This window comes from Melanerpes formicivorus, unplaced genomic scaffold (genome assembly GCF_026170545.1).
Source record: "Melanerpes formicivorus ecotype bairdi unplaced genomic scaffold, bMelFor1.0.p_v2 SCAF_6, whole genome shotgun sequence".
Classification (NCBI taxonomy): Eukaryota; Metazoa; Chordata; class Aves; order Piciformes; family Picidae; genus Melanerpes; species Melanerpes formicivorus.
The window spans coordinates 25,661,147-25,686,818 of NW_027142358.1; the positions used below are offsets into that span (position 1 = coordinate 25,661,147).

A 25,672-nucleotide genomic window follows, 5' to 3' on the forward strand; every position below is an offset into this window, starting at 1 on the left:
CGGGGATGGGGACCCCACCACTGTCCTGGGCAGCCTGCTGTAGGGCTTAACAACCCTTTTGGGGAGGAAATTTTCCCATGCATTTTTCTGTTACCTCTCTGACTGCATTAGAGCTAAATAACAGCCAGTGTCCAGTTGGAGGACCATGGGATGTTCCCCCGCCACAGAGGGATGCGTTCCATGAACATCACAAAATCCCCATTTTCTGGTGCAATCCAAGGCTGGGAAACCACCACCCACACCCATTTTTGGGACACTCCCCATCCCAGCATCCGTGGAGATGTCAAGGAGGTGCAGCTAGACCCACTACCAGGAGAGGACAGGCATGTGGGGATCCTGCACCCACATCCAGCTCTGCCCCATCAAACCCCAACCAGTGCCACATCCCCAGGGCCAGGTCTGTCCCTGGTGACCCCAAGCCCACAGCAGTGTCCAGCCATGAGGACAGAACAGAGAGGTAAGACACCATCCAGGGGTTATTGAACCAGGAAGCTTTATTTACACAGTAAAAGTAACAAGCAATTTCCTGAGACTGAGCTGCTCTAGTGCAATCAAGTCATGGAGGGGAGGATGAGCGGGAGCCTCCTCGCCCGCATGGGGAGAGGGCAGCCGGCACTGGTGGGGCACCTCGGGCAACCCCTCCCTGGGGACACGTACATCTCGCCGTGCTTGTGCAATTGCCAGCGAGACTTGGCTACTACAGGTCATAGCTTCAGAAGGCTTTTGTTGAGTTTTTAACCTTCTTCTCTCGTTTACTTTTTTTGGCCACCCTCTTCTTTTGATCCCTTGAACATCAAACCCATGGACGCTGTGAAGCACTGCTACAATCCTAGGACATCCTACATACATCTGTCAGCCCGTTCAGCCAGGAGCTCTTTAAACAATGCACTTGAAACACAACTTTATTTGGCCAAAGAATAGGCTATGCTAGAACGTGGAAAAAATTACAATCTATTTTACAAATAACTGGTTTTTGTTTTGCTTGAATGCAATCATTCATAGAACAGGCTAAAAAAACACCTGCCAACACACAGCAAACTCCCCGTCCACGTGCTAAGACTTTTCCTATTAAAATCCTTCTCTTCCTTCAGGATGATGAACTCTTATTGCTGTGGACACAGCTCGCTGCCGTCCTGAAATGGCTGCTGGCCATGCTGGGGCAAGCCACTGAGTCTCTTCACAATCATGAGCCTGTTTGAGCTAGCTACCAAGGAAACAACATCCCTTGTCTGCATATTACTTTAATATCACATTCTGGCAGCCGGCAGGAACTTACCGGGGGGTGGGGGATGGGGGTCCCAAAGCATCTGTGTAATAGGTGAAGGCCTTTCCAACCCCAGAGCAGCGACCCCCGGGGGGATGCCCAGCTCAGCTACTGGAGGAGTAAGGTATGGATCTCCTGATACTGGGGAGTAACGCCACTTCTGACTTTACAATCAACAGGATGTCCCCTGAATCTGAGGCACATACTATATTATATTTAATATTTTTAATCATTTATATATATATATATATAAATCCACACATTTTTACCTCTACAGAGAGAGAAAATAAAAGAGGGGGGGCAGGGGGGGAAAGTAAGGCTTTCTTAAACTGAGAATAAGTACATGAAATCATACAAACCCAACAATGAAAGACCCAAGAGAACACCACCATGGCCTCATGAACTGTCGCTAACTAGTCTGCGCCTACAGGAACGTGCCCAGTGTAAGGCCATGACTCATTGGAGAAGCATCTTTAGTAAGGCAAGTGGGTTGTGCTGTATGTAAACTGAATGCTACGGCTACGCTGAGGACAGCTGGGTAGTGAGTGGTCCATTGGTCACCTTCCTACCAGGATGGGGTTAGCATGGCACCGGTAGCAGCCCTTGGAAAGAAAAAAGAAGCCCTTAGGAATTACAGCCCCGGCGATGCACATGCGAGAGCCCACCCAGAGCTCTGCGACATGGATTCGAGTGAATTTACCCTTTTTCGGTCAGCTGGGAGGTGAAGAGGTGCCTGTGGCCAGTAGGAGCTGTGCACCCTGAGATCAGGGACATGTCAGTGATGAGTATTGAGCATGAGGAAGACTCCAAGCTGAGAACAATGCTGTGGCTGTGTCACGGATCAGCAGTGGGCTGGGGAAACGCTGGCATGGCTGAACCTTCCCAAAATGTCTGAGATGGGCAGCGCCTTCCACTAAAGGAGGGCTAAAAATGAAGCCAGGATGTATTTTCAACAAAGCATTGACACTTTCAAGAGCTGCAGGGCTCCCCAAAATGAAAATACATCTCTGTCAGCCCTTCCCCAGGTATTTTGGGCTGGTCCTGCCTGTGCCTAGCCTGGAAGGAGTATATGTGGCCACTGCCATGAGCAAAACCTCTGCGGTGCCAGGATAAAGCTATATAACAGCTGATGGGTTCCACTGTGATGGGAGATATCATACACATCCCAAACCACCACAGGAAAAAAGTGCACTAACATAACCAGAAATGATGAATAAAACCTGTACTAGCAGCTCCCAGGTCTTTCTGAGCTGCAGACTCCTACAGGTCCAATGATGGGGGTGCTGCACCCCATTAGAAAAGTGATGTCCTCAACCACTGTTGGTCTCAATGACTTTTCCTTGATCAGTTTTGCAGAGCTCAGAAAGTAAACCCTAAGCTTGATGGAACCTGCAGAAGATGCTGGAAGCCACTTGTACAGCTTTCCTACAGCTTTAAACAAACAACAACAACAACAAAAAAGACAGGGAGAACAAAAAATGTATTTGTCCTTCTAAACCTGTTAGCAAGTGGACAGCTTATTTTTTGCCGAGGAGAACTCATATCGTACAAACCTAACGATCACCACTTTGTCTGTGCTTAGAAAGGCACAGGAAGAGGAAAAGCTTTCAGTGCTGCTACCTAGGTTTTCAGCCTTTCAACAGCTGACTTTGTCAAGTAACCCCATGGTGTGCCTTGGGCGTGCAGCCTCTTCACAGTAAGACAGAGCCAAAAAACATGGGGGTGGCAGCCATGCCTTGGGTAGCAAAAGGGGCACAGCCGCTGGTAAGTGGGCAAGCAGCCCAGCCCTGCTCCAAACAGGATGTTGGGAACCCAGCAAGGCTGGCACTGAGCCTCAGTGGGGCTTTTCCCCAGTAAGTTTGAGAAAGGGGAATGGAAAAGGAATAAAAACAGGAGAGAAAGGCATTTGAGCATCCTTGGGCAGCACTTGCTGAGTGCCACTGTGGATGTTTGCCCCAGTCTGGAGCTGCGTGGGCCAGGGATCCCTTTAATTCCTCATCAGGGAAAGGAAAAATCAAGTAAAAAAAAAATGTAGTAAAACCCCATCTCTTACTAAATTTAAACAAAACACTTCACTTGTGATTTCCTTCTCATGGCACTGCCACGGACATAGGGAGTAAGGAGGGTGCCAAGGCCACATGGATGCAGCTGAAGAGGAGCCACATCTGCCCCCACAGCCACCAGCCAGCACTTGTTTTGCAAAGCTCAGCATTCCAGGTTTTCCCCCTTGTTTCCAATCCCAGGGGTGGTGGCTTCTTGAGCATTTCTGTCTGAACAAATGCAGCTGGGACCTGGAGAGCACAGCCAGCCCCATCGGCTCCAACCCTATGTCAGCGAAAGCCGACGACTCACTAAATGGGAGGCTTTGGTGGCCCCAGTGCTGGCTTTCCCCAGTCAGGCAGGGAGCTTCCTCTGACAAGCTGATCTCTGGCTACAGTAGTTACTAAAAATCTCAAGGTTTACACACGCACGCACACAAATTGCTCTAAATACCTGATGAAATTTTGGCAAAGCTGCTCCGTCCCCTCCAGCTGGCAGGAGGAGAGCAGTGGCAGGACCCCACACACCCACTGCCGGCAGTGGGGATCCCTCCACGGCTCTGCTGGCAGCCTCCTGACCCCGGGGCGAGAGGACCCACCACTCTCTCAGTTATTTTCTATCTGCTCAATATCTATCTCGCCATCCAGCTGGAAGAGGCTCTCAGAGCCTGTCCCACTGCTCTGCCATGCTGCCCTGCCTTCCTTCCCACCACCTTCCTCCTCCTCCTCACAGGAGAGGTCATCCCTGCTGGTCCGGTGTTCATCAGCCCGCGAAGGTGGTGGCTCCGGTACTGGGGTGCAGGCGGGTGTTCTGCCTGGCATCACCTCCGGGGAATGAGGGGTCCACGGCTGAGGGCCGAGGAGACGCTGGGAGCTGTCCTCGTCTGCGGCACTAAGGCAGGTAAGGCTGTTGAAAGTCTGTCGGTTCTGCAAAGGCAAAACGAGAGAGGCAGCTGAGAGGGGGGTGGAGATGGGGACTGCAGAGAATTCTGAAGCCGTGCTGGGCTACAAGTTGCACCAGGTGAGCTGAGAGCCACCCTGGCCCCCAGATGCGTGAGCCCCACCGGGGGACATCCAGCAGGACCAGGGAAGTGATTATCCTGCTGTACTTAGCACTGGTAAGGCCACACCTGGAGGACTGGGTTCAGTTTTGGGGTCCTCATTACAAGAAGGACATTGAGGTCCTAGAGCATGTCTGAAGGACAATGAAGCTGGAGAAGGGTCTGGAGAACAGCTCTGGTGAGGAATGGCTGAGGGAGCTGGGGTTGTTCAGCATGGAGAAAAGGAGGCTGAGCTTCTTGCTCTCTACAACTATCTGAAAGGAGGTTGTAGACAGGTGGGGGTTGGTCTCTTCTTTCAAGCAGCGAGTGACAGGACAAGAGGAAACAGCCTCCAGCTGAACCAGGGGAGGTTTAGGTTGTACTTGGGAATAATTTCTTCCCAACAGAGCTATCAAGCCCTAGAACAGGCTGCCTGGGGCAGTGGTGGAGTCACCACCCCTGGATGGATTTAAAAGATGTGCTGAGGGATGTGGTTTAGTGGTAGACTTGGCAGTGCTGGGTTAATGGTTGGATTTGTTGATCTTAAAATTATCTTCCAATCAAAACAAGTCTATTCCCATTTCTTAAGAATTCCAAGGTATTTGTGGTGACCTCACACTGCTGAGAGATTTTGGGTGCTGCACTCAATGACACACCACAGTACAATTAGTCGTTGCAGGAGATGACGCAGGTGCTGCTGTATCTGAAAGAAGCTTCTGCTGCCCATAAAGGAGCTGCCCACTTCCCAAGCTACATTTCACATGTCCTTCAGCCTCTGCAACCTTCCAAACCCTCACAAGCCCCAAGCCCATGTGAGAAAAAAAGACATTTGTCCTTTCAAAATGCAGCTGCACCCAGTCCCCATGTCATCCTTCTTGTGGTCTACCTTCCAGGTGCTGCATGTGTAACAGTTCCAAACAGAGATCTGCACATTGTGGTTAATGGGCAACTTGTAATTACCACTTGCACTTGGAGAAGGCCTGAGGACACAGGAGAAATATTTTCTAAGTGCTTACAAAAATTTGCAAGCGTATTTCCAGCAGTTATTTAGGCACTTGAAAGCCTGCGTCTCCTGAAAGTCAACAGCCCTCTCAGGAGTGCAAATCCCTTCTACAAACAAAACTCTGGCACTTCCGAGAACACTCGGCTTTCTCCTGCTGCTAAGTGAGCTCATCTCCTGCTTTGGTGCTTCCCTGGGCTCAGGACCCAGGCACAGGCATGCTGGGTACTGGCAGGTACAGGCAAGTGGGCTATGGCATCCTGTCAGGATGGAGGAAGCTCTACAGCGTTTCAGAGAAGGAGATGGGTGATGTCTGTAATGAAGAATGAAGAAGATGAAACCTGGAGAGCAACCAAAAACACTTCCCATCCAAATGAAAAGCGTTTCCAAGCTTCAGAGAACATCCATGAAGGTACTTGACATATCTGAAGTATGGTATCCAGTTCTGGGATCCCCAGTTGAGAAGAGAGGAAACTATTGGAGAGAGTCCAGCAGAGACTATAAAGATGATGAGGGAACTGGAGTATTTCTTTGACAAGGAAGGGCCAAGAGACCTGGGAATATTTAGTCTGGAGAAGAGTAGACTGAGAGGGGATCTCATCAATGCTGATCAATAGCTAAAGGGTGGGAGGTTTGCGGATGGGGCCAGACTCTTTTCATTGGTGCCCAGTGACAGGACAAAGGCAATAGGCACAAACTAGAACACAGGAAGTTCCACTTAAACGTGAAGAAAAATCTCTACTTCGAAGGTGCTGGAGCCCTGGAGCAGGCTGCCCAGAGAGGCTGTGGAGTCTCCTTTTCTGAAGAGATTTTGAACCCACCCAGACACTGATATCCTGGGCAACCTGCTGTGGGTGACCCTGCTTTAGCAGTGGGGTTGGACTAGATGATCTTCAGAGGTCCTTTCCAATCCCGACCATGCTGGGATTCCATGGCCTGTCAGTGCTGGTTTAATGGTTGGACTTGATCTTAAAAGTCCTTTCCAAACTAAATGATTCTATGACTTTCAGGAACTTTTCCTTTCATTGGACTTTGGCAAGATAAGCCAACAGCCTCATTTTCCCTGCTCAACTCCACACATACTGCAACCCAACATTTTCCATGTACAGCCTTCAGTCATCCCAAGTAACATTTCTGCTTTCCCTGCAAGAAGAGGATGGAAAAAGCTCTCCAATGGTCCCATTGCTTCCAGAACTGCAGCATCTGCTGCCTGAGGAAGGCCAAGTGCGAGTGATGGGTGGAGGCACTCCTGACGCAGGTTTGCCGTTGCTTGGCTGGCAAAACAAGTTTTCACAGGCACCAGCTGCCACAAAATCCCATGCCTCACCTTCCCAGCTTGTTGCAAAGGTTCAAAAGGAGGAACATACTGGGGCAGGGTCCTCCCAGGATGGTGAGAACTGGAGCCAGCATCGCCTGAGCTGGCTGTGGAGCAGTAGTAGATCAGCCACCACCATCAATGCAGCGTCTGTTCTCAGCCCATCAAGGGTTTTTTGCTCATTTTTTTATTTATTGGGTGAATTTAGCATGTGCTGAAGTGCTGAGCTGGCAGAACTGGGCAGTCAAGTCCTCTACTGACATCGGCCAAAGAGTTGTTCTGGTGGCACAATGCTGTGCTTGTTCCCCATGGCCAGGCAGCCCTGGGCCCCCTCCGAGCCTCTCCACAACCTCGTCCTTTGGCACCAGGCTGAAAGGGACATCAGGCAACTCAGATGCTGTTGGTCTCAGGGAAACTGGGAATCCAGATACCCTCGAGATATGACACAGGTGGCTTTTGGGAGATGCTTCTGGCCATCCTGATTTCCCACAGGGAGCCTCTAAAATATACTTTCCACCCCAAACACCTTCACTCACAATCACAATAACCCATTTCTGAGCATTTGGTGTCAGGGAATGGAGTCCTTGCCCACGGTGGAGGGGTCAGAACTAGATGATCTTTAAGGTTCATTCCAGCCATCCCATTCTATGATTCTATAATATAAGGTGCTGGTTTTCCTTCCCCAAACTCTCCCTGAAGCTTCAGCAATCCAGCATCTCTCACACAGAGGAAGAAAATGCGATGTTGCAAACAGCAAGCACTTGAAAAATCATCTTAAAATGCAAATAAGAAACCCTTGGCCATGTGGAATGAGCCACACACTGCCAGCCAACCTCTAGAGCAAAGCTCTTCTTGCAGAGTGATGGCCATGCTCAGGCCACATTGCCTTCCTGCAGGGCTCTTAGGATGCTCTGCAGGGTGCAGGGACCAACACACTAAAAGCTGGGAAAGCTGCAGGAGCTAACCCATCCCTAACATCCATCCTTTTCCACAGGTTTTTGCATGCCTTGAGCTGTGTCCCCACAGGGAAGAGAGGCTGGCAGCCCTTAAAGTGAAGAAGCTAGACAAATCCCTCAGCATGATTTCTGGTGTAACTCTTCCCCTCATACAACAACCCAGCTGTGAGCTTGTCCCTGAAAGCCGTCCCTGCAAACACGGTGGATCTGCTAGAATCAATATTGGCAGGAGTGGGATCCCTGCCATTACCACAGCTTTTGAGCAAACATTTTTTTTTCCACCCTGCCAGGTGACTGCTGCAATGTTCCTGGGGAAGGTGTAACCTACAAGCTGTCAGCGCCACCGGCCCTACCTACTGAGCTGTCATCACCTCCCGTTAGCACACTGGGCTACAGTTGCTTCAGAAAGCTGAAAATAACCCAGTGCCAGAAGGAAAGTGGGAAGCGGGTGGTGAGCAGCGCTGCTCCGTGCAGGTACAATGTGCCTCTGCTAGACCTCCCCACCCAGCTCCAGTCAGTAAAGTCACCTCTGCTGGGGGCTTCTCTGCCCAGCTTGAGGTAAAAGCACATGTTGAGGCAAACGTCTCCTGTAAAACACCTTCAACCTGGGTTGTTATCTGCCACTTTGCTTATCAGCATCACCACAAAGGCCTGCCAGGTGGCCAGTAGGTAGAGGAAGGGGATTCTGCTGCTTTACTGTGCTCTGGTGAGATCCCACCTGCAGTGCTGGGCCCAGCTGTGGAGTCTTCAGCACAGGAAAGACATGGACACGTTGGAGCAGGTCCAAAGGAGGCCATAACAATGATCAGAGAGCTGGAACCCCTCTGCTGTGAGGAGAGTTGGGGTTGTTCAACCTGGAGAACAGAATGCTGAAGTGGAAAGACCTTATTGTGGCTTTCAGTACTTAAAAGAGGCCAGCAAGGTAAGATAGAATAGACTAGACTAGACTAGACTAGACTAGACTAGACCAGGTTGGAAGAGACCTTTGAGTTCATTGAGTCCAATCTATCGTCCAACACTATCTAATCAACTAAAACATGGCACCAAGCACCCCATCCAGTCTCTTCCTAAACACCTCCAGTGACGGTGACTCCACCACCTCCCTGGGCAGCCCATTCCAATGGCCTTTCTGTGAAGAACTTCTTCCTAACATCCAGCGTAAACATCCCCTGGCACAGCTTGAGATAGGAAGAGACTTTTTAGCAGGGCTTGCTGTGACAGGACAAGGGTGATGGGTTTAACCTAAAAGAGAGAGATTTAGACTAAAGAGAAATTTTTTACACTGAGAGTGGGGAAACACTGGCCCAGGCTGTCCAGAGAGGTGGTAGATTCTGCAACATTCCAGGGCTGGTTGGACAGGGCTGTAAGCAACCTGCTCTAGATGACGATGTCCCTGTTTACCATGGTGGGTTTGGACTAGATGTCCTTGAAAGGTCCCTTCCAACCCAAACCATTCTACAATTCTCTGATTCTACCTGCCATTCATGTTATGCAAAGGACTTATTCATACTGTCAAGAAGAATGGCCAGATGCTTCAGAGTGGAAAATGGCTTTCCTTGGTTTTAAAGCTCTGCAGAGCTCCATTAGTAGCATCTGCTGTTATTTGGGCCGGACACACACTCCTCTCCACTACTTTTAAAGCACCCACAACCTTCTCCAACTCCATCTCCAGGCTGGTGTCCCCAAGACAGGTTTCCCAGTGAGTAGGAAGGGGAGGAATCATAGAATGGTAGGGGTTGGAAGGGACCTCTGAAGATTGAGTCTAACCCCCTGCCAAAGCAAGATCACCTAGGGCAGGACACACAGGAACACATCACTCACGAATGCAGATGGGGAAGTTGCTGCACCAGATATTGCTCAGTCCTGAGGCTAGAACAGCCAGCCTCTCCTCCTTATAACCAAGAGGAACATCTCAGGAGCTTTCCCCAGACTGCAGCACAGTTGCAGCTCAGCAGATGCCTCTGACAAGTCTCACCAGCACGTCGCTCACTGCTGTTTGGCCTCCTCAGACACAAGGAGATGCAGTGCTGGCAACGGCTGCCACATGCAACAGCAGCACCAGCTGCCAGGATCAACATTGGCATGGGAGAGAGGTTGTGGGTCTTACATGGACCCTGTGTAGGGAAAGAGCCTCTGAGCAATGAATGAAGTGTTGGGAAAGAGACGACTGGAATACCTGAGGAAGGAGAACACCGGAGGCAGTCATGGGGGACATGAAATGCAAACAGAGCTCGTGTGCCTGGCACAAAGCCGGCGCTGGGTTATGCACAGTGCTGCCATCTCAGGGAGCTCAAACTTATGCAGTGTTGTATTTTTTTTTCCCCAATTTTATCTATGGAGGCTTTGAGTAATTTGCAAACACCCTTGCATCCTATGTCAGGCCAACGTGCCTGCAGCAGCATCCCCTGTATGGAGGTGATGGCTCCCTGCCCTCCTCACAGTGGGTACCATGATGCTGCGCTTGTTTTCAGGGTCTGCTTTCTCATCTCTTCTCTTCTGAAGTGCCAGAGCCCTGGAGCAGGCTGCACAGAGAGGTTGTGGAGTCTCCTCTGCAAACATTCCAAACCCATCTGGACATTGTGATCCTGGGCGACCTGCTGTGGGAGACTCTGCTTTAGCAGGGCAGTTGGACTAGATGATCTCCAGAGGTCCCTTTTAATCCCCATGATGCTGGGATTCTCATCCACTAAAGAATAGTAATATTTGCATAGTCCCAATCCCACTCTTGCAGTAACAGGCACCAGTGCTTGGATGGGGCATTGAAAGTCTAGAGCTTTAGCAGACAATTTTGCTTTTATCCTGTTCTGCGTGGAAAACAGCTTTCAAAAATATCAACTATCCTACTGAGTTGCTTCACACCACAGTGTTAAACAGACTAACCCAAAATAAAAGGCAAGAAGGAAGCTTTAAGTCATTAGTATTACAATCATTCAGGCTGAAAAAGAGCTTTTCATAGAATCATAGAATGGTAAGGGCTGGAGGGACCTTCAAAGATCATTGAGTCCAAGCCCCCTGCCAAAGCAGGATCACCTTGGACAGGCACACAGGAATGCATCCAGACAGGTCTTGAAAGTCTCTAGGGAAGGAGACTCCACAACCTCTCATATATACTTTCAAAGGATCTATAACATTGATGGGACTATGTTGTTACTTTAAACTAGTAGAAAATGTAGAACCAGAGGGGTTTGGTACCATGTACAATTTAGAATAAACCAAACCAGGTTGGAAGAGACCTTCAAGATCATCGTGTCCAACCCAACTGTCCAACTGTCTCTGGGCAGCCTGTTCCAGTGCTCCATCACCCTTTCAGTAAAGAAGTTTTTTCTCATGCTTTCCTCAGCATTTAAGATCATCAAGCCCAATGCTGCCTTCAGAGCCTGCCTTTGGAGTGAATTCGGTTTTACTCAGTTTTGCTCTTGTCTTTGGAACTCTCAAGCTGTCCCAATGAGAGTGAGGACATTTGGTGAGTTTCCACAAATGCAAAAGAAAAAGCTGTTCCATGACCGACCAACAGGAATCCCTCTGGTGCTACAAAGCTCCAGGGAGATGCTGGAGAATCAAATCCCAGAAGAAATACAGCAGGCTCAGCTATGCATGGAATCAGACAACAGTAATGCTCCCACCCATGCACAGCATCCTACCCATGGGGACTTGATCCTAGAGCAGCCTCCTGGTCCATTCCCATTCCAAATGGTAACTGGAGGAAATCCTTATTTTCTGCCAAGAACAAATGTATTTTCTGACACAGTCACAATTCCAAGCTAACCCTGAGCATCCTTCTCTTGAGAAGAAAGCTGAACTTCCCTCCTGCTTCCTGAAATGTTTTGGGAGAGTTTTGCAAGGCAAGAGGCTCCCAAGTAACTTCTGACCATCACTACTAGAATTTTGAATGGAAAAATGTTTTCTGCAAAATCACTGGCTGCCTGCTTGGCCACAGCCACATCACCTCATGCCCAAAGGAGCTGTGTTTAGCTGCAGATTGAAAATCTGCACCCTGCTCTATGCTTCAAATGCTTCCAGAATCCTCTGGCAGAAGATTTGATCAATGAAGCACCCTCAAGAGGAGAAAAGTCTGACCACTGTCTGCAGATCCTGATGCTGCTGCAGCCACCTAAACCAGGGAGGGAGCAGCAAATCTCCTGGAGTGCTGGGATTTGGGTGGGCTGCTGTTGGTTGCTACTTTTGGGCATGTCAGTTCTTTCAAGGATGAATCTCTGTGCTTTATAAAAGCTGTTCTTTGGTCCACACAGTGTTTGAGCCTGGGGACTGGAGGGTTAACCAGCACGTGGTGAATCAGATGTGCATCTTGGGGACACAATTGGATTTTGTCTGCTTTTGGGACAGACACTGCCAAGCTTTGTTCATGTTTCCAGCCTTATCCTACCATGTGAGCATGAACAAGGGTACAACCCCAACTCTACATCTCTGGGCCCTATGGTGGGGTAGAGTTGGGAACAGGGGATAGAGCTGGGAGTGGGGGATGGAGTCAGGAGCACAAAGTAGCAGGTCATGATCCCCAGGTACCATAGGATCCTTCAGTACTTGGACCTCCCTCACCCAGTCAAGGGATGCTGCCAGAGGAGCCCATCCATGTGCACAAGTCCCAGCCCACACTGGGAAAGTGATTTCATGGCAGAACACCCATGTCCCTGGGCATGGCCCATTTCTGCTTCCACAGCTGAATTTATTTTCAGCCCATTGTGTTTGGTGACTCACAAATTTCTGTGTGGGGCAGATGGGACCGTTTTGACTGTAAAATCAAAACAATGGATGTCACTGCATTACAGGGCACTGCTATTAAAAGCTCTGTTGGGAAACTAAAATAGAGCCTGTGACAATAAATCACCTCCTACAAGTGTCCTCTGGCTACTGAAGTACCTTGCCTGAAATGGTCACTCGAGAGCTGCACCAGCAGATCAGCCTTTCACTGAGCAGCCTGTTCCAGGGCTCCAGCACTCTCACAGCAAAGAATTTTTTCCTCATGTTCAAATGGAACCTCCTGGGTTCCAGTTTGTGCCCATTACCCCTTGTTCTGTTGCTGGGCACCACTGAAAAGAGTCTGGCCCCATCTTCTTGATGCCCACCCTTTAGATATTGATAAGCCAATGCCATGGATCTGGTAAAACTCTTTGACTAGGCCAATCTATGATGTCCAACAAGAGCTTTTGTTTTAACCACAGCATAGAGAAAACCAAATGCAAAATATCTCTGAAAGCAATGGAAATCTTCAGGGGTGAAGTTCCTCAGAGCCTACAAGCACCTTCCTTGGCATCACAGGCAGGAGGGCATCAGCAACATGGGCTCACACCAGTGGCAATCTCAATGACTGCCACTGGGTCCCTCCTGCCTTGGTGAACACCATCCAAGATGAGGTTTGCTAGACTCACCATGGAATACAGAGAACTGTTTGTCAAAAGAATAGGGAGGGAAAAAAAATCCCCATTAACGGTTCATGCCAGAAGTAAACATCGTTATGAACCTAATCTTCAATACTGACTTGACTTTCTTTCAACTACTTGTGTTTCTAAATAAAAAAATACCAGAACAATGAATAAGGATGGTGGCATGTGCAACAGTCTGACCAAAGTTACAACCAGCCAGCCTCTGAGGTCCTCTGCACCCTCCAAACCTCTTTCTCTTTTGATCCTGAACCAAGGGCTTTTTCCCACCAAGCCACAAATTGACCTTTGCAGGATCTGATTCGTGTTTATTTAAAAAACACTGGGGCTTGGAGGATGGAATCTGTCTTAGAAGTTACATCAACAGCAAACTATTTCCTGGGATACGTCTGGAATGTAAGAACCTCTGGGGTTTTCTTGCCTGTCACTACCTTTGTGCAATACTTGCACCGACTCGCGTGGGTGCTGGCACCAAGAAGGGTCCCTGCCACCCCTCCTGCCCTTGCCTGCAAGCTGTTAAAATTAAAACAAGAAAAAATTCTTCTTGTATCAAAGTGTAGATAATTTTACCCCTCAATGAAAGAGCTGGGTGGTCAGAGATGAGAGGCTACTTCACCCATCCTGCAGGTTGAAACTTCTCCTCAGTCAACGTTTCCAAGCTGCTGAGCTGTTTATTTCAGCTTTAGGAGCGTATGAGCTCCTTCATGCATGGGTCCCCACAGAAGCTGCCACTATTCCTTAGGAAAGCAAGGCAGAGGACAGCCTGGCTACCAGCCACCAGAGGAACCTCATTGCACACCCTAGTCCTCTGGATGTCCAGCCCAGGTTGAAGCTGATTTTAATGCTGAAAAACACAAGAACCACCCATCCGTATTTCAGGAGGACTCTCCTGTGATTGCTAGTGCAGATGACTCCATCCTGCAAAGGCACGTGCTCCTCAGAGGACAGTGAAATCACCCCATCAATGGCACTGTTGAGAGCTGTCAGAGAGCACCCTGAATAGTCCTGTTATTCCTGGCTCCAACATACCAGCTCCCTTCCAGCAACAGGTATCTTTCAGGCACAGTCTTCTCTATAAGTCTTCCTTATTAAGCACACCCTGTACTTCATCCTCACCACCCTCTCAGCTGGTGTCCACTGATGCCAGTACCCTCTCACCCACCCTGCACTGCCCACCCACAGGGCAGATAGCTACTAATGGTGAATTCATGACCATGCAAAGCTCTCCAGAACCTTGGGGAGATGCAAGGGTATGTTAGTTTGTTCTACAGCAACTAGTCTCTGTCCCATGTACTATGTGCCCTGCTACATGGCCATGGCAGTGCTAGATGGATGGTTGGAGTTGATCTTAGAGGTATTTTTCAACTGAAACAATTCTATGATTCTATGTCTAGACATGCTTATGGACATGGTTTACTGGTGGACTTGGCAGCACTAGCTTAGTGGTTGGACTCAATGATCTTAAAGGTCTTTTGCAATCTATTCAATTCTATGATTCTGTGATTCTAATAAGAAGCTTCATGGAGGAGTAGTTTGGAAGCTGCCTCAGACTCCTCAGCGTTCATGGGTACAACCCTTGCAGGAAAGTCAAGAGATGCTAGAGAAAACTCAGGAGCAGAAGACATCAGTACTACAGTATTTGGGATGAGAGATGTAGCTCTTCAAACTGCAAATGCTTTGAAAGCTCACAGAGAAGCCAAAACCTTGTGAAGCCATCAGAAATGATGCACAGGTGTCAACCACGGCTTCATTTATTATCTATGCATAGACCATAGCCTGCTGGCAGGAACCACCATCTCTCATCATGTGTGACAATCATTGCCAACAGTATTATGGCTTACATGCCACAAAGATGTTTGCCTTTCATGGACCTGATTCACAGGGATCAGAGGAAGTCTTCAAAAATGATCAGAGGGCTGGAACACCTCTGCAGTGAGGACAAGCTGAGAGAGTTGGGGTTGTTCAGCCTGGAGAAGAGAAGGCTCTGGGGAGACCTTAGAGCACCTTTCCAATACTTAAATGGGGCTATAAGAAGGATGGGGGTGGACATTTGAGCAGGGCCTGTTGTGACAGGACAAAGGGTGATGGTTTTAAACTAAAAGAGGGAGGTTTATACTGGATAGAAGGAAGAAATGTACACTGAGGGTGATGAAACACTGGCCCATGTTGCCTAGAGAGGTGACAGATACCCCATCCCTGGTAATATTCCATATAATGTTGTTTAGGTCTCTGAGCAGCCTGATATAGTTGAAGATGGCCCTGCTGATTGCAAGGGGGGTGCCCTAGATGACCTTTAAGGGTCCCTTCCAATCCAAAATATTCTAGGATGCTATGAGTCTGGGTGGAAATGAAGCATGGTCTTGTAGTGTTTGGATCCAATTTGCTGTGGAAAGAAGTCACAGAATCACAGACTCATAGAATGTTAGGGGTGGAAGGGACTTCCAGGGATCACCATGCCAAAGCAGGATCATTTAGGGCAGGCCACACATGAACACATCCAGACACGTCCTGAAAGCCTGTGGAGAATGAGACTCTGCAGCTTCTCTGGGCAGCCTCTTCCAGTGCTCCGTCACACTCACAGTAAAGAAGTTTTTCCTCATGCTGAGGTGGAACTTTCTGTGTTCCATTGCCCCTTGTCCTATCACAAGACATCACTGACAAGAGACTGGAACCACCTTCTTCACACTCACCCTTCAGATACTCATAAACATTATTAAGATGCCCTCTCAGTCTTCTCCAGACTAAACAGGCCTAGGTCTCTCAGCCTCTCTTCATCAGACAGATGTTCCAGTCCCTTGATCATCCTCACAGCCCTCTGTTGGACTTAAAGAACATCTGTAAGAAGGATGTCTGCATTTGGAAATGTGAGCACAAATTCCATTCTCTCAGTAACAGCTCTATCAGAATGTTACAAGGCAGGAAACAGAACGGGCAGGAGATAGCAAGGGCTGGCTTCACCACCCTGCCCAGGGAGGATTGCAAATTCCCAAGGAGGGGCGGCTGCCATCTCTGTGACAGACACGTTACATCCCCCCAGCAGCTCCCCAGAGCCTGTGTGAAGGAAAGCAATCTGCTCAGCCAGCACACACACATGCCAACAGCAGGGCTGGCCCATGGCTCGGCTTCCCGTGGATGGATGACTCAGACCAAGCCAACGGACCCTGTGTGCTCCTGCCGTGAGGTGCTTTGGTGAGGAATGTTCTCACAGAGATGCTGGAAAGCGGTGGAGGTGGGAAATGGCAAAACCCCAGGTCACTGCAGAACAAGGTGCCCTTTGGAGGAGAACTGCAGCAGACCATGGGAGAGGAAAAACAAGGAGGTCACATAGCATCTCTGGCAGATTCTGGGTCATTTTTAGAACATTCATTTTTCTCACCCAGTAGGCCCAGACAGCTTCCTCTGGTGTCTTGCAAAGGGTCAAACCACCCATTCCTGCCCAAAACAGCCAGCTGGTAGGACAGCTGGGGTCCAAGCCCAATGAATCACAGAATGGTGGGGATTGGAAAGAACCTCTGGAGATCATCTAGTTCAACCCCCCTGCTAAAGCAGGATCGACCACAGCAGGATGCCCAAGATCACAATGTCCAGGTGGGTTTGGAATGACTCCAGAAAAGGAGACTCCACAACCTCTCTGGGCAGCCTGCTCCAGGACTCTGTTAACTCTTACAGAAGGTTTTCCTTCTCAAGGGTGACTTCCCATCCCCCTTGCAATATTGCTCATCTCCCATATTTTTTGACCTGTACCTAGACAGAAAAAAAGAGAAAAGCAGCTCTTTGAGAAACCTTCTAATTCATGGAAAAATCTGATCTTGACCACTTCTGATTACATCCTGCTGGTATGGACACGGTCCCTGGAGCTGCAAGACTGAGAGCAGTGACCTAGTAAGGAGACCACATTGCCACTAGATTAATTAGCATACTGTCAGAACAACTGCTGGGATTTTGGAGGTTGGAGATTGTCCTCCTTTGGCTTGCGCTTCACATGGAAAGGTGGAATGAAAGCCGAAGCTGGAAAGCATTCCCAAGCCCTGCACCAAAATGAAAGGATGGCTGATGGTTTAAGGGGCGTAAGGATGTTGGAAATGCCAAACAGTTCCCCTAGTACCCATACTAGGGAAAAAAGATTTTCATGGTGCTGTGGGTTTAAAAATTGTTATTCCAATGACAACTATGTTCAGGGTATGGATTGTGCCTGAAGTTGAAGCCTCTCTACCTTGGTGCCATATGAGGGGAACAATATAGGCTCCCCTCCCCTCTCTGAGCTATGGGAACTGCAGAGAGAAGAGACAAACCCAGCATCCTGAGGAATTAAAGGCCATGTTTTCCCAAGTACTTTTTCCTCCCAGCACAACTTTAACATTTAAGTCTCTTTCTTAATTAGCCCAGTTATGTGGCCATATAATTGCTTCCAGGAGCAGCTCTTTCCCCTCCTGCCTGGCCTGAATATCCCTCCTGGTATGAAGAAAACATTTCTTTCAGGTCAAATTATTTTTATTTTGATGACAGTAGGGAGTTTCAGGCCTGTAAACACATGTGGTTACCAGAACAAGCACAAAATTAACCAGTCTGCTCCCAGAGCCAGGTGCTGATCCAGCACCCCGAGCTCTATCCCCACCTCTGCCATTAGCTCCCAGTAACTCAGTGTGCCTCATGCCTCAGTTTCCCCATCTGTAAAGCAAATGTTCTGAGGTCTACTGGAAAGTTCAGTCTGGACTGTTTGGCTTTCTTTGTCTTTGAATCACAAAGACCACTGCACATTGGCTATTTGCACCTTGTACCAACAGACTAGGGCACATGTGCAGCCACATGGACACCTTGCCATTACTTCAGCTCTTTATCTGAAATCACTTTCCTTTCCAGTCTTGTTCCTAGAAAGTCATTAAAAGCAGCCTGAAGGAATACCCAAACCTGTGGCTTTCCTCTAGCACACTTAACCCCCATCTCCTACTGCCCACAGGAATGAGAATCATAAAATTGTTTAGCTTGAAAGAGACCTTTAAGATCGAGTCCAACCATTAACTGAGCACAACTAGATGGTTTTCATGGTGTTCCCATCCTGGCAGGGGGGCTCTGACCATTTCCCTTGCCCTGCAAGCCCGCCCCACCAAAGGCAAGAATGCTCACCATAACTTGCCTAATCCTGCTCATCCCTCTCTGCCAGTCCTCCCACGCCAGAGCAGCCTGCCAGCACTGCTTTTTGTAACTGAAGAGCTATGAAACTTCTGCACAGCTCCTGGCTCTGCTTTCTTCCCACTCTGCTAAACCCCTACTGCCCCAAACCCAGCAGCATGTCCCTGCCTCAGGGATCCACCCATTGCCATCGGCATCTGGACCTGGCTGGGTTTCCTCCCTGGAAACCAAGAATGCTCCACAGGACACAATGAGCAGAACCTTGAGGCTTAAAGCAGAGTTCATGGCTGTGCTGGATTTTGCCTTGGGCTGGATCCCAGCTGCAGAATTACATGATGCTGATGGTGTTGTTTGGTTGTGCTGGCAACTGCTGCATCCTTGGTCACCCAGCCTGGACCAGTGGGTGAGAAGAGGATAGGAGAGGGACATGCTGCACCCAGGCAATCCCTTCCTTGTTCCTACAGTGCTCATGCCTCGCAGCAAGGGGCTTCAGGGCCTTTTCTTGATGGTCTGGGTTCTTGGAGAGGACAAACCACCCCCAACAGCTATTTTTGTCTAAACTCATGCTTGTGGGTAGCTGAGCAATGCAGGGTGTTCAGGTTCTGCTTTCTCATTTTGAGGGATGTTTTGCAGTGGAGGTCAGCAGCCAGAGAAAACACAACTATTCCTCAAGCTGAAGGTTTTCCAGGAATGTGGACTGAGATGCTTTTGAATGTACAAGTGATTAGATTTTTGTCATCCTTGAGTCACCTGTCCATGACAAAGCCATGGCTATCCAAATTACAAACGTGTGCCTGGCCTCAAAATCCACTCGAGGCAAAGGGAAGCTCCCAGTTCTCAGCCAAGCCCTTTGTTTCCCAACCAACAAACTCTTCCCCTTGGTCTGATGTGATGAAGAAGCTTCCTTTGTCCCACAGCACCCTTAGAAGGCAAGGAAGGTCAGTGCTGTGCCAGGAGCACCAGTGCCACTGCCCCAAGCATCCCACCTGGTGAAATATTTTGGTCAGATTTGCCGCCTGATACAGTTGGGTTTTGCAAAGCTTGTTGGCTAAGCTCAGCCTAACTGTTGAAGTGCTTAGCTGGGCCCACTGGGATAATCAAATGTTAGCTCTGCAGTTGTAATACAGCTATTTCAGGCACATCTACTACAAGAGAAATGCATGTGTGTCTCATGTCTCTGTGTGAAGGTGCCCATCTGTGTCCTCCAAAAGCCTCAATGGAGCCTCGAGGGAGCAGCTGAAGGACGGAGATGCTGGAAAACATTGATACCAGCTGTGAGCTCTGCTTCAAGCCTCAAGGTCCTGCATCATTGTCTCTTCATCATGTCCCCTGCACCACATGGGGCAGGAATGCAAGGCTGCAGAAGGAGCTATGAGGGCACCGAGGGCAACACCATGTGTGGCTCCTGGCCCAGTTCTGCATCACGTCTCAGACCTTTTGCTCCAAAAGGTGAAAACCAGAGCCTGGACACTCTTTTCCTATCTACTCCATGAGCCTTCTACATCAGCACAAAAAGCACCTGCAGACACCCTTCCAATCTACCACCTCTCTGGGCATCCTGGGCCAGTGTTTCATCACCTTCAGTGTAAAAAATTTCTTCCTCTTTCCCCCAGCCACTCTGCACCATGGGTTTTTCGACTGGTCAGCCTATTTCCACAGCCCATTCATGACCTCATCTTACATCAGTGGGTTATTAACAGAGACTCAAGAAAAGCTCTGGTTATCAGTGTGTGGCTGCAAAGGCAAAAGCCTTACCCTCCCTGTGGCTGGTTCTGAGGCAGGTTTGGGTCTTTTGCAGGCTTTGTTTTGCTGGGGAACTCCTGCACCACATGTAAGAGCTGAAGCAACTAGCAGATGCTTATAGAGAAGGAACTAGGAGAGGGCAATTTTGCTATTCCAGTCTGTGATTAGTAAAATACACTAACACATATCAGTTATTTTTACTGCCTATCCAGTTTATTAGCTAATAAAATAAGTTTAGCATATTAAATGTTGCTGGCATGGTTTATCAGAAGACAGGAGCAACCGTCGTGCTTTTCCCCTGATATCACCCCAGTCACTTGGCCTTGGGAGAGGACTGGGGGACCAAAAACCTCCCTGGTTTGCACTTCAGATCTGTTATCTGGCTTTGTGCAGCAGATTGAAGAGGGAGGTTGTGCTCTGTGTTGCAAGTGAAAATGAAATGTGATAACATCTCCAGGGTGGAAAATTACAGAGGGTAAATGCATGCATGGCCTGTAGTGGTATGAATTTGGCTCCTAATGGAGCCAGGCCTAGGTTCCTTGGGTTGTTGCCTTCACCTCGCCATGGCAGACCTGGAGTTCTTCTCTCCTGAACTCAAAAACGTGGGGTTTAACATATTCCTGTTTGAAACACATGCCAGGAGGAAGCACCACCATGGTGGAGCTGATGTGCAAAAATCAGTGCAAGCCAGCAATGTGGAAGTTCATTAAATAGATCCATTTGGAGGGGAAGGGGTTTTCTGCTCAGACAAGAAGATGCACTTCCCTGTGATACTCAGGTTACTCTGCACGCCACAGACCCACCTCAGGAGGAGCCTACAGGATTTTCAGGAAAGCAGAGAACAGCATCACCTTTCTGCTGGGTTGTTGTAGGGCCCTAGCAGGAACAGCACTGCCACCTCTTACCTGGGTCATCTTGGCGAGGTCCAATGAGGGCCGTTGCTCCTGAACCTCCTCGGGTCTCCGTCGCTTGACCCCGACCTTCTTGTCGTTGAGGACGCAGGGCTGCGAGCGGCTGCGGGCCAGCCCGCCGGCCCGGCGCCCCAGCTCCGGCGTGGAGGCAGGCGTGCTGCTGGCGGAGGGCGGGCAGTACTCCGAGGAAGAGAAGCGGTCATGGGAGCAGGAGAGCGACCTCTGCATGTCCACCCGGTCTCCTCCGTGCCCACCGGGGGCCGATTTCCGCGGCTGGCAGCCCAGCCGGCTGCTGAAGGTGGGATGCTCACAGAAGAGCGGGTTTGACCGCGACGGCAGGCTGAAGCTGGAGCTCCTCTGCATAGTGGCAAAGCCGTTGGAGTAACGCTGCACGCTCCCCCCGCTGTAACATCGCCGTTTCTCCACCGGGGTCCACACCTTTGAGCCTGAGGGTCTCCACGAGGTCCCACAGCTTGACATTTCATCCGAAAAGGAGAGCGAGCGGCACTGGCGCTTGCTGGGGGGGGCAGAGGGGTTACCGTGGGGGTCGCTGAGGCTGAGGTCTTTGATCAGGTTGGTGACGGAGCAGGTGCTGGCTGTCTCCCGTGGCCAGCGTGAGGCCTCTTTGCCCTTGTCCGACAAACAGTCCCAAATGCTGGTGCCTGGCTGCTCGAGCTGAAGTGGACATTTCCTACTGAGATCTCTCCATCTGTCATTTTCTGGTTCAGAAAGGGGAGAAAAAAACCCAACAAAACAACCAAGATACACACACAGGCATTAGCGTTAATTAATTCTGCAATTCGCTTTTGACGTCCACAAACACAAAGAGTAGCATATGGGACGTTTTCCAGTACAAATTAATTAACTCTTGGAATATGGTTTTTCCAAACTGCCATCAGAGTGGTGGCTGCAGTGGAGACAGAGAGAGAGACAAAGTGAAAATTGCAGCAGGAGCAAAACCGGTGGCAGAGGAGAAAACTGTGCCTTTGATATTCAGATTGCACTAGTTAAGGGAAATTCAGCCATGTAACATGGCATGGCTCTGTGTTAAATCATGTCTTGGATGCTTGTGGTTTGTCCTGGGCTCCACAAGCAACAATTGCCTGAGAGGTTTACAAAAACTAGCAGTCAAGAGCACAAAGCTGGGGTGAGATGGACCGTGGAGGACTAAATGCCAGAAAGGAGATGTGACAGCAGTTAGGATGGTCCTAACAGAAAGGGGAGTGACCTTGGGCATCAAGATGCTTGTCACAGCACAGAAATCCCAACAAAAACCATTCCAAAACCTATTGCTCAGCAGCTGCTGCATTGCTCCAATGAAACCAGCTTATTCCCACTAAGGCTCCGAGCATCTCTAATTGACCCAAAAATACTCTGTCTAACAAAAGTTGGTGCACATAATCAGCTTTAAGATAGCTGCTGCTGTAACAGATGCACAAAACACTCCAGCAGTTCTTTGCAAGGTGCTGTTCTTAAGTTCCTGTTGTGAGGCCATCTCCTTCTTGTTGCATTTCTGTAATAAATATAGCATGGGGACAGTCTTTTTAGCAGGGCCTCTTGTGACAGGACAAGGGGTGATGGCTTTAAACTGAGAGAGAGAGATTCAGACTTGAAAGAAGACATTTTTTGTGCTAAGTGTGGTGAAAGACTGGCCCAGGTTGCCCAGAGAGGCGATAGATGCCCCATTCCTGGAAACATTCCAGGTCATGCTGCATAGGGTTTTCTAAGCAACATGATCCAGTTGAAGATGTCCCTGCTGACTGCAGGGGGGTTTGATTAGATGACCTTTAAAAGCCCCTTCTAACCTGAACCATTCTGTGATTTAAATTGCTTAATAGGTCCATTTTTTAAAAAAGATACTTTTAAACATTTTCTCCCTCTCATTCAGCTTTTGTTTACATGGGAATTTGATCCTCCTGCAAATTTGGCTTGCACTTGGGAATCTTCTCAATGCTAATCAATACCTAAAGGGCAGGTGTCAAGAGAATGGGGCCAGACTCTTCAGTGCTGCCCTGTGACAGGACAATGGCAAATGAGCACAAACTGGAATCCAGCAGGTTCCACCTAAACATGAGGAGAAACTTATTTCCTGTGAGGATGCCAGAGCCCTGGAGCAAGCTGCCCCTGTTCAGAGAGGCTGTGGTGTCTCCTGTGGGGACATTCCAAACACACCTGAACATTGTGATCCTAGGCAACTTGCTCTCAGTGACTCTGCTTTAGGAGGGGAGCTGAACTACATGATCTCCATAGGTGCCTTCCAGCGCCCACCATTCTGTAATTAAGAGCCTTACAAAGCAGCACAAAAAAAGATAGCTGTGACCTGTTGCACGGTTTAGGGGTCAGCATCAAGAAATTCCTTTTGCCAAATGGGCTTTGTGGTGCTTGGGTAAAGCTCTAAGAAACCCACACTTCCGAAGTCCACAGGCTCAAACGACTATGGTATGGGCAGCTCCACGTAGGAAGACTGCAAACTCAGCTACATCCCTGTTCAGAAGTCCCACTGATGGCTGAGTTGAAAGAGAGGACTAAGAGCCATTCCTGCACATGGTCTTGCTGACAGTGAAAGAAGAAAGCAAAGTGTTATCAAGGTCTTTTTCCACAGCGCAGGTGAACAGAGCTCGCTGCAGTTACACTCAACAGGAAAACCATGATAGGACAACCCCATTGGCTGCTGCAATGGAAAAAAGTAATCATCCAGCAGACCTTCTCTGGTGACTGGTTTTGTTGTTGGCTGCTGCACAGAAGGGCAAATGGTGCTAGCTCACCACCGCTGCCAAGTTTCACGTGATCATATATAAATGATGCAATATATTTTAGGGGATTTTGGGGGTTTTCCACTCAGGCAGCTGAAGGATGAATTAAAAGCCATACCCAGCCCGCAGCTGCAGGTACCAGCCTAATAGAGAAGATACAAAGGTGCAGAATATTTCTGATTGAAGCTTAGCTTCCATGTCAGGAGGCCCCTCACACCACCCTTGGCCAGTTTTCTCATTTCTCACTGCATCCAGATGCTGCCATAACAGCTCCAGCCATAAAGAGCCTGTCTCTGTCCTCAATAACCACAGGACATTTTAACTGCTGTTGTCCTCATTTTAATAAACACAATGAATAGTGAGAAGTCTGCACTAAACAACTACATCTATGTTTAGATCTTTATTATTTTTCCCTTTGTATTCTGCTGCCAGCAGAGAGATTTCATGGGTCAGGTCAGCAGACAAAAGAAACAGAAATAGAAGCTGATTTTTCATGGCAAGCTGCCATGATTCTCCGGCTGGAGACGTCTCACTGTACAAAAGGCCTTGGCGAGGAGGATACGGGACACCTTCCTCTTTCACCCCTGCTTTGGCACAAACAACATAAATCTTCCAAACCTTGCAAAGAAAATAGTAACTTCCCTATTATCCCCTTGCAGCATGGTTCTTAGGCAGGGCAAGGAGGAGACCCTGGCACAACCGTCCCCTCCAAACTACCCAGAACGAGTGACTGGTCCCACACTACTGCATAACCCCTAAAATGTTTGGGGTTTTTTTCAGTGCAAAAAGAAAACTGTTTGCTCCAAAACAAATTCATGGAGTTGTCTCAACCCTTAAAGAACTGGAGAAAGGTGTTTTGTTTTTTTTGAGCTGAGAGACCTGGGGCTGTTTAGTCTTGAGAAGGTTGAGAGGGCATCTTATTAATTAATGTCTATAAATATCTGAGGGGTGGGTGTCAAAATGAAGATGCCAGTCTCTTTTTAGTGGTGCCCAGTAAAAGAACAAGGAACAATGGGTATAATCTGGAACACATGAAGTTCCACCTCAACCTGAGGAGAAACTTCTTTACTGTGAGGGTGACTGAGCCCTGGAACAGGCTGCCCAGAGAGATTGTGGAATCTCTTTCTCTGGAGACTTTCAAAACCTACTTGGATACGTTCCTGTGCAGCCTGCCCTAGGTGATCCTGCTGTGGCAGGGGGGTTGGACTCAATGATCTTTGGAGGTCCCTTCCAACCCCTACCATTCTGTGATTCTGTTATTTTTCCATTTAATTTTTTTAAGATTCACATCCTGAGCATGCTGATGTCAGTAATCTCAGTGGAGCCATTAATATGGCTGCAGTTAAGCCTGTATTAAATGAATATGTATTAATTTTCTTAAATTACAAACCTCAGCATGGTTTACCCTGAGGCAGTAATTTGTTCCAGGATAAAACCCACCGTGAGAACCCCTCAGTACACACACAAGCTGCTTTGCTTGAAAACTCTCCTTTGCCTTTTCTAAAAGCAACAGGAGAACACTTACCACAGAAATGTTGGAAAAGACCTTTAAGATCATCAAGTCTGGCTGTCAATGCAACATCACCATGCCCATTAAACTGCATCCCCAAGGGCCATGTCCACAGGTTTCTTGAACACCTTCAGGGATGGTGACCCCACCACCTCTCTGTGCAGCCTCTTCCAATGCCTGACCACTCTTTCAGCAAAGAAATTCTTCCTAATATCCAATCTAAACCTCCCTTAGCACAATGTACGTATGGCATGGAGGGCTCTTCCCCTGGTCAAACCAGTCCTTCCTGGCTGTTAGTGTCCTTGGATGAAATTGCATCTTACTTTGGGATTTTAACTTGAAACTGCAAAACTCAACACTCCAAGGCACTCAACTGCAAATTTCTCTTGAGGCATTTTGATCTGCAAATCTACATTTCCAGGGCGAGGCAACACAAAGTGAATTTTCTGGCATCTCTTTGGTTGTGAAACAGCTTCCCAGCTCCTAAGACTCTAAGGGAGCCTGGGGAGGACTGGCTTTCTTGTCCTGCCCTCTCTGACCATGGCAGCAGGATCTTGAGCCTCCCTGCAAGTTGCACATGAAGCAGCAAGAAATTCAAGTTACAACTGCAAC

General features: G+C 48.7%; 1 protein-coding gene across 1 annotated transcript in view; it reads right to left on the bottom strand.

Annotated features, from left to right (window-relative positions):
• Nucleotides 1-470: 470 nt before the first annotated feature.
• Nucleotides 471-25,672, bottom strand: part of FAM53B (family with sequence similarity 53 member B) — a 52,135-nt gene continuing 26,933 nt past the window's right edge. Inside the window, exons 4-5 of the mRNA XM_068140177.1 lie at nt 20,792-21,516; nt 471-4,230 (exon numbers count right to left, since the gene is read on the bottom strand). Coding sequence (XP_067996278.1) covers nt 3,910-4,230; nt 20,792-21,516 — 1,046 coding nt within the window. The 3' untranslated portion in view covers nt 471-3,909. The remainder of the gene's footprint in view (nt 4,231-20,791; nt 21,517-25,672) is intronic.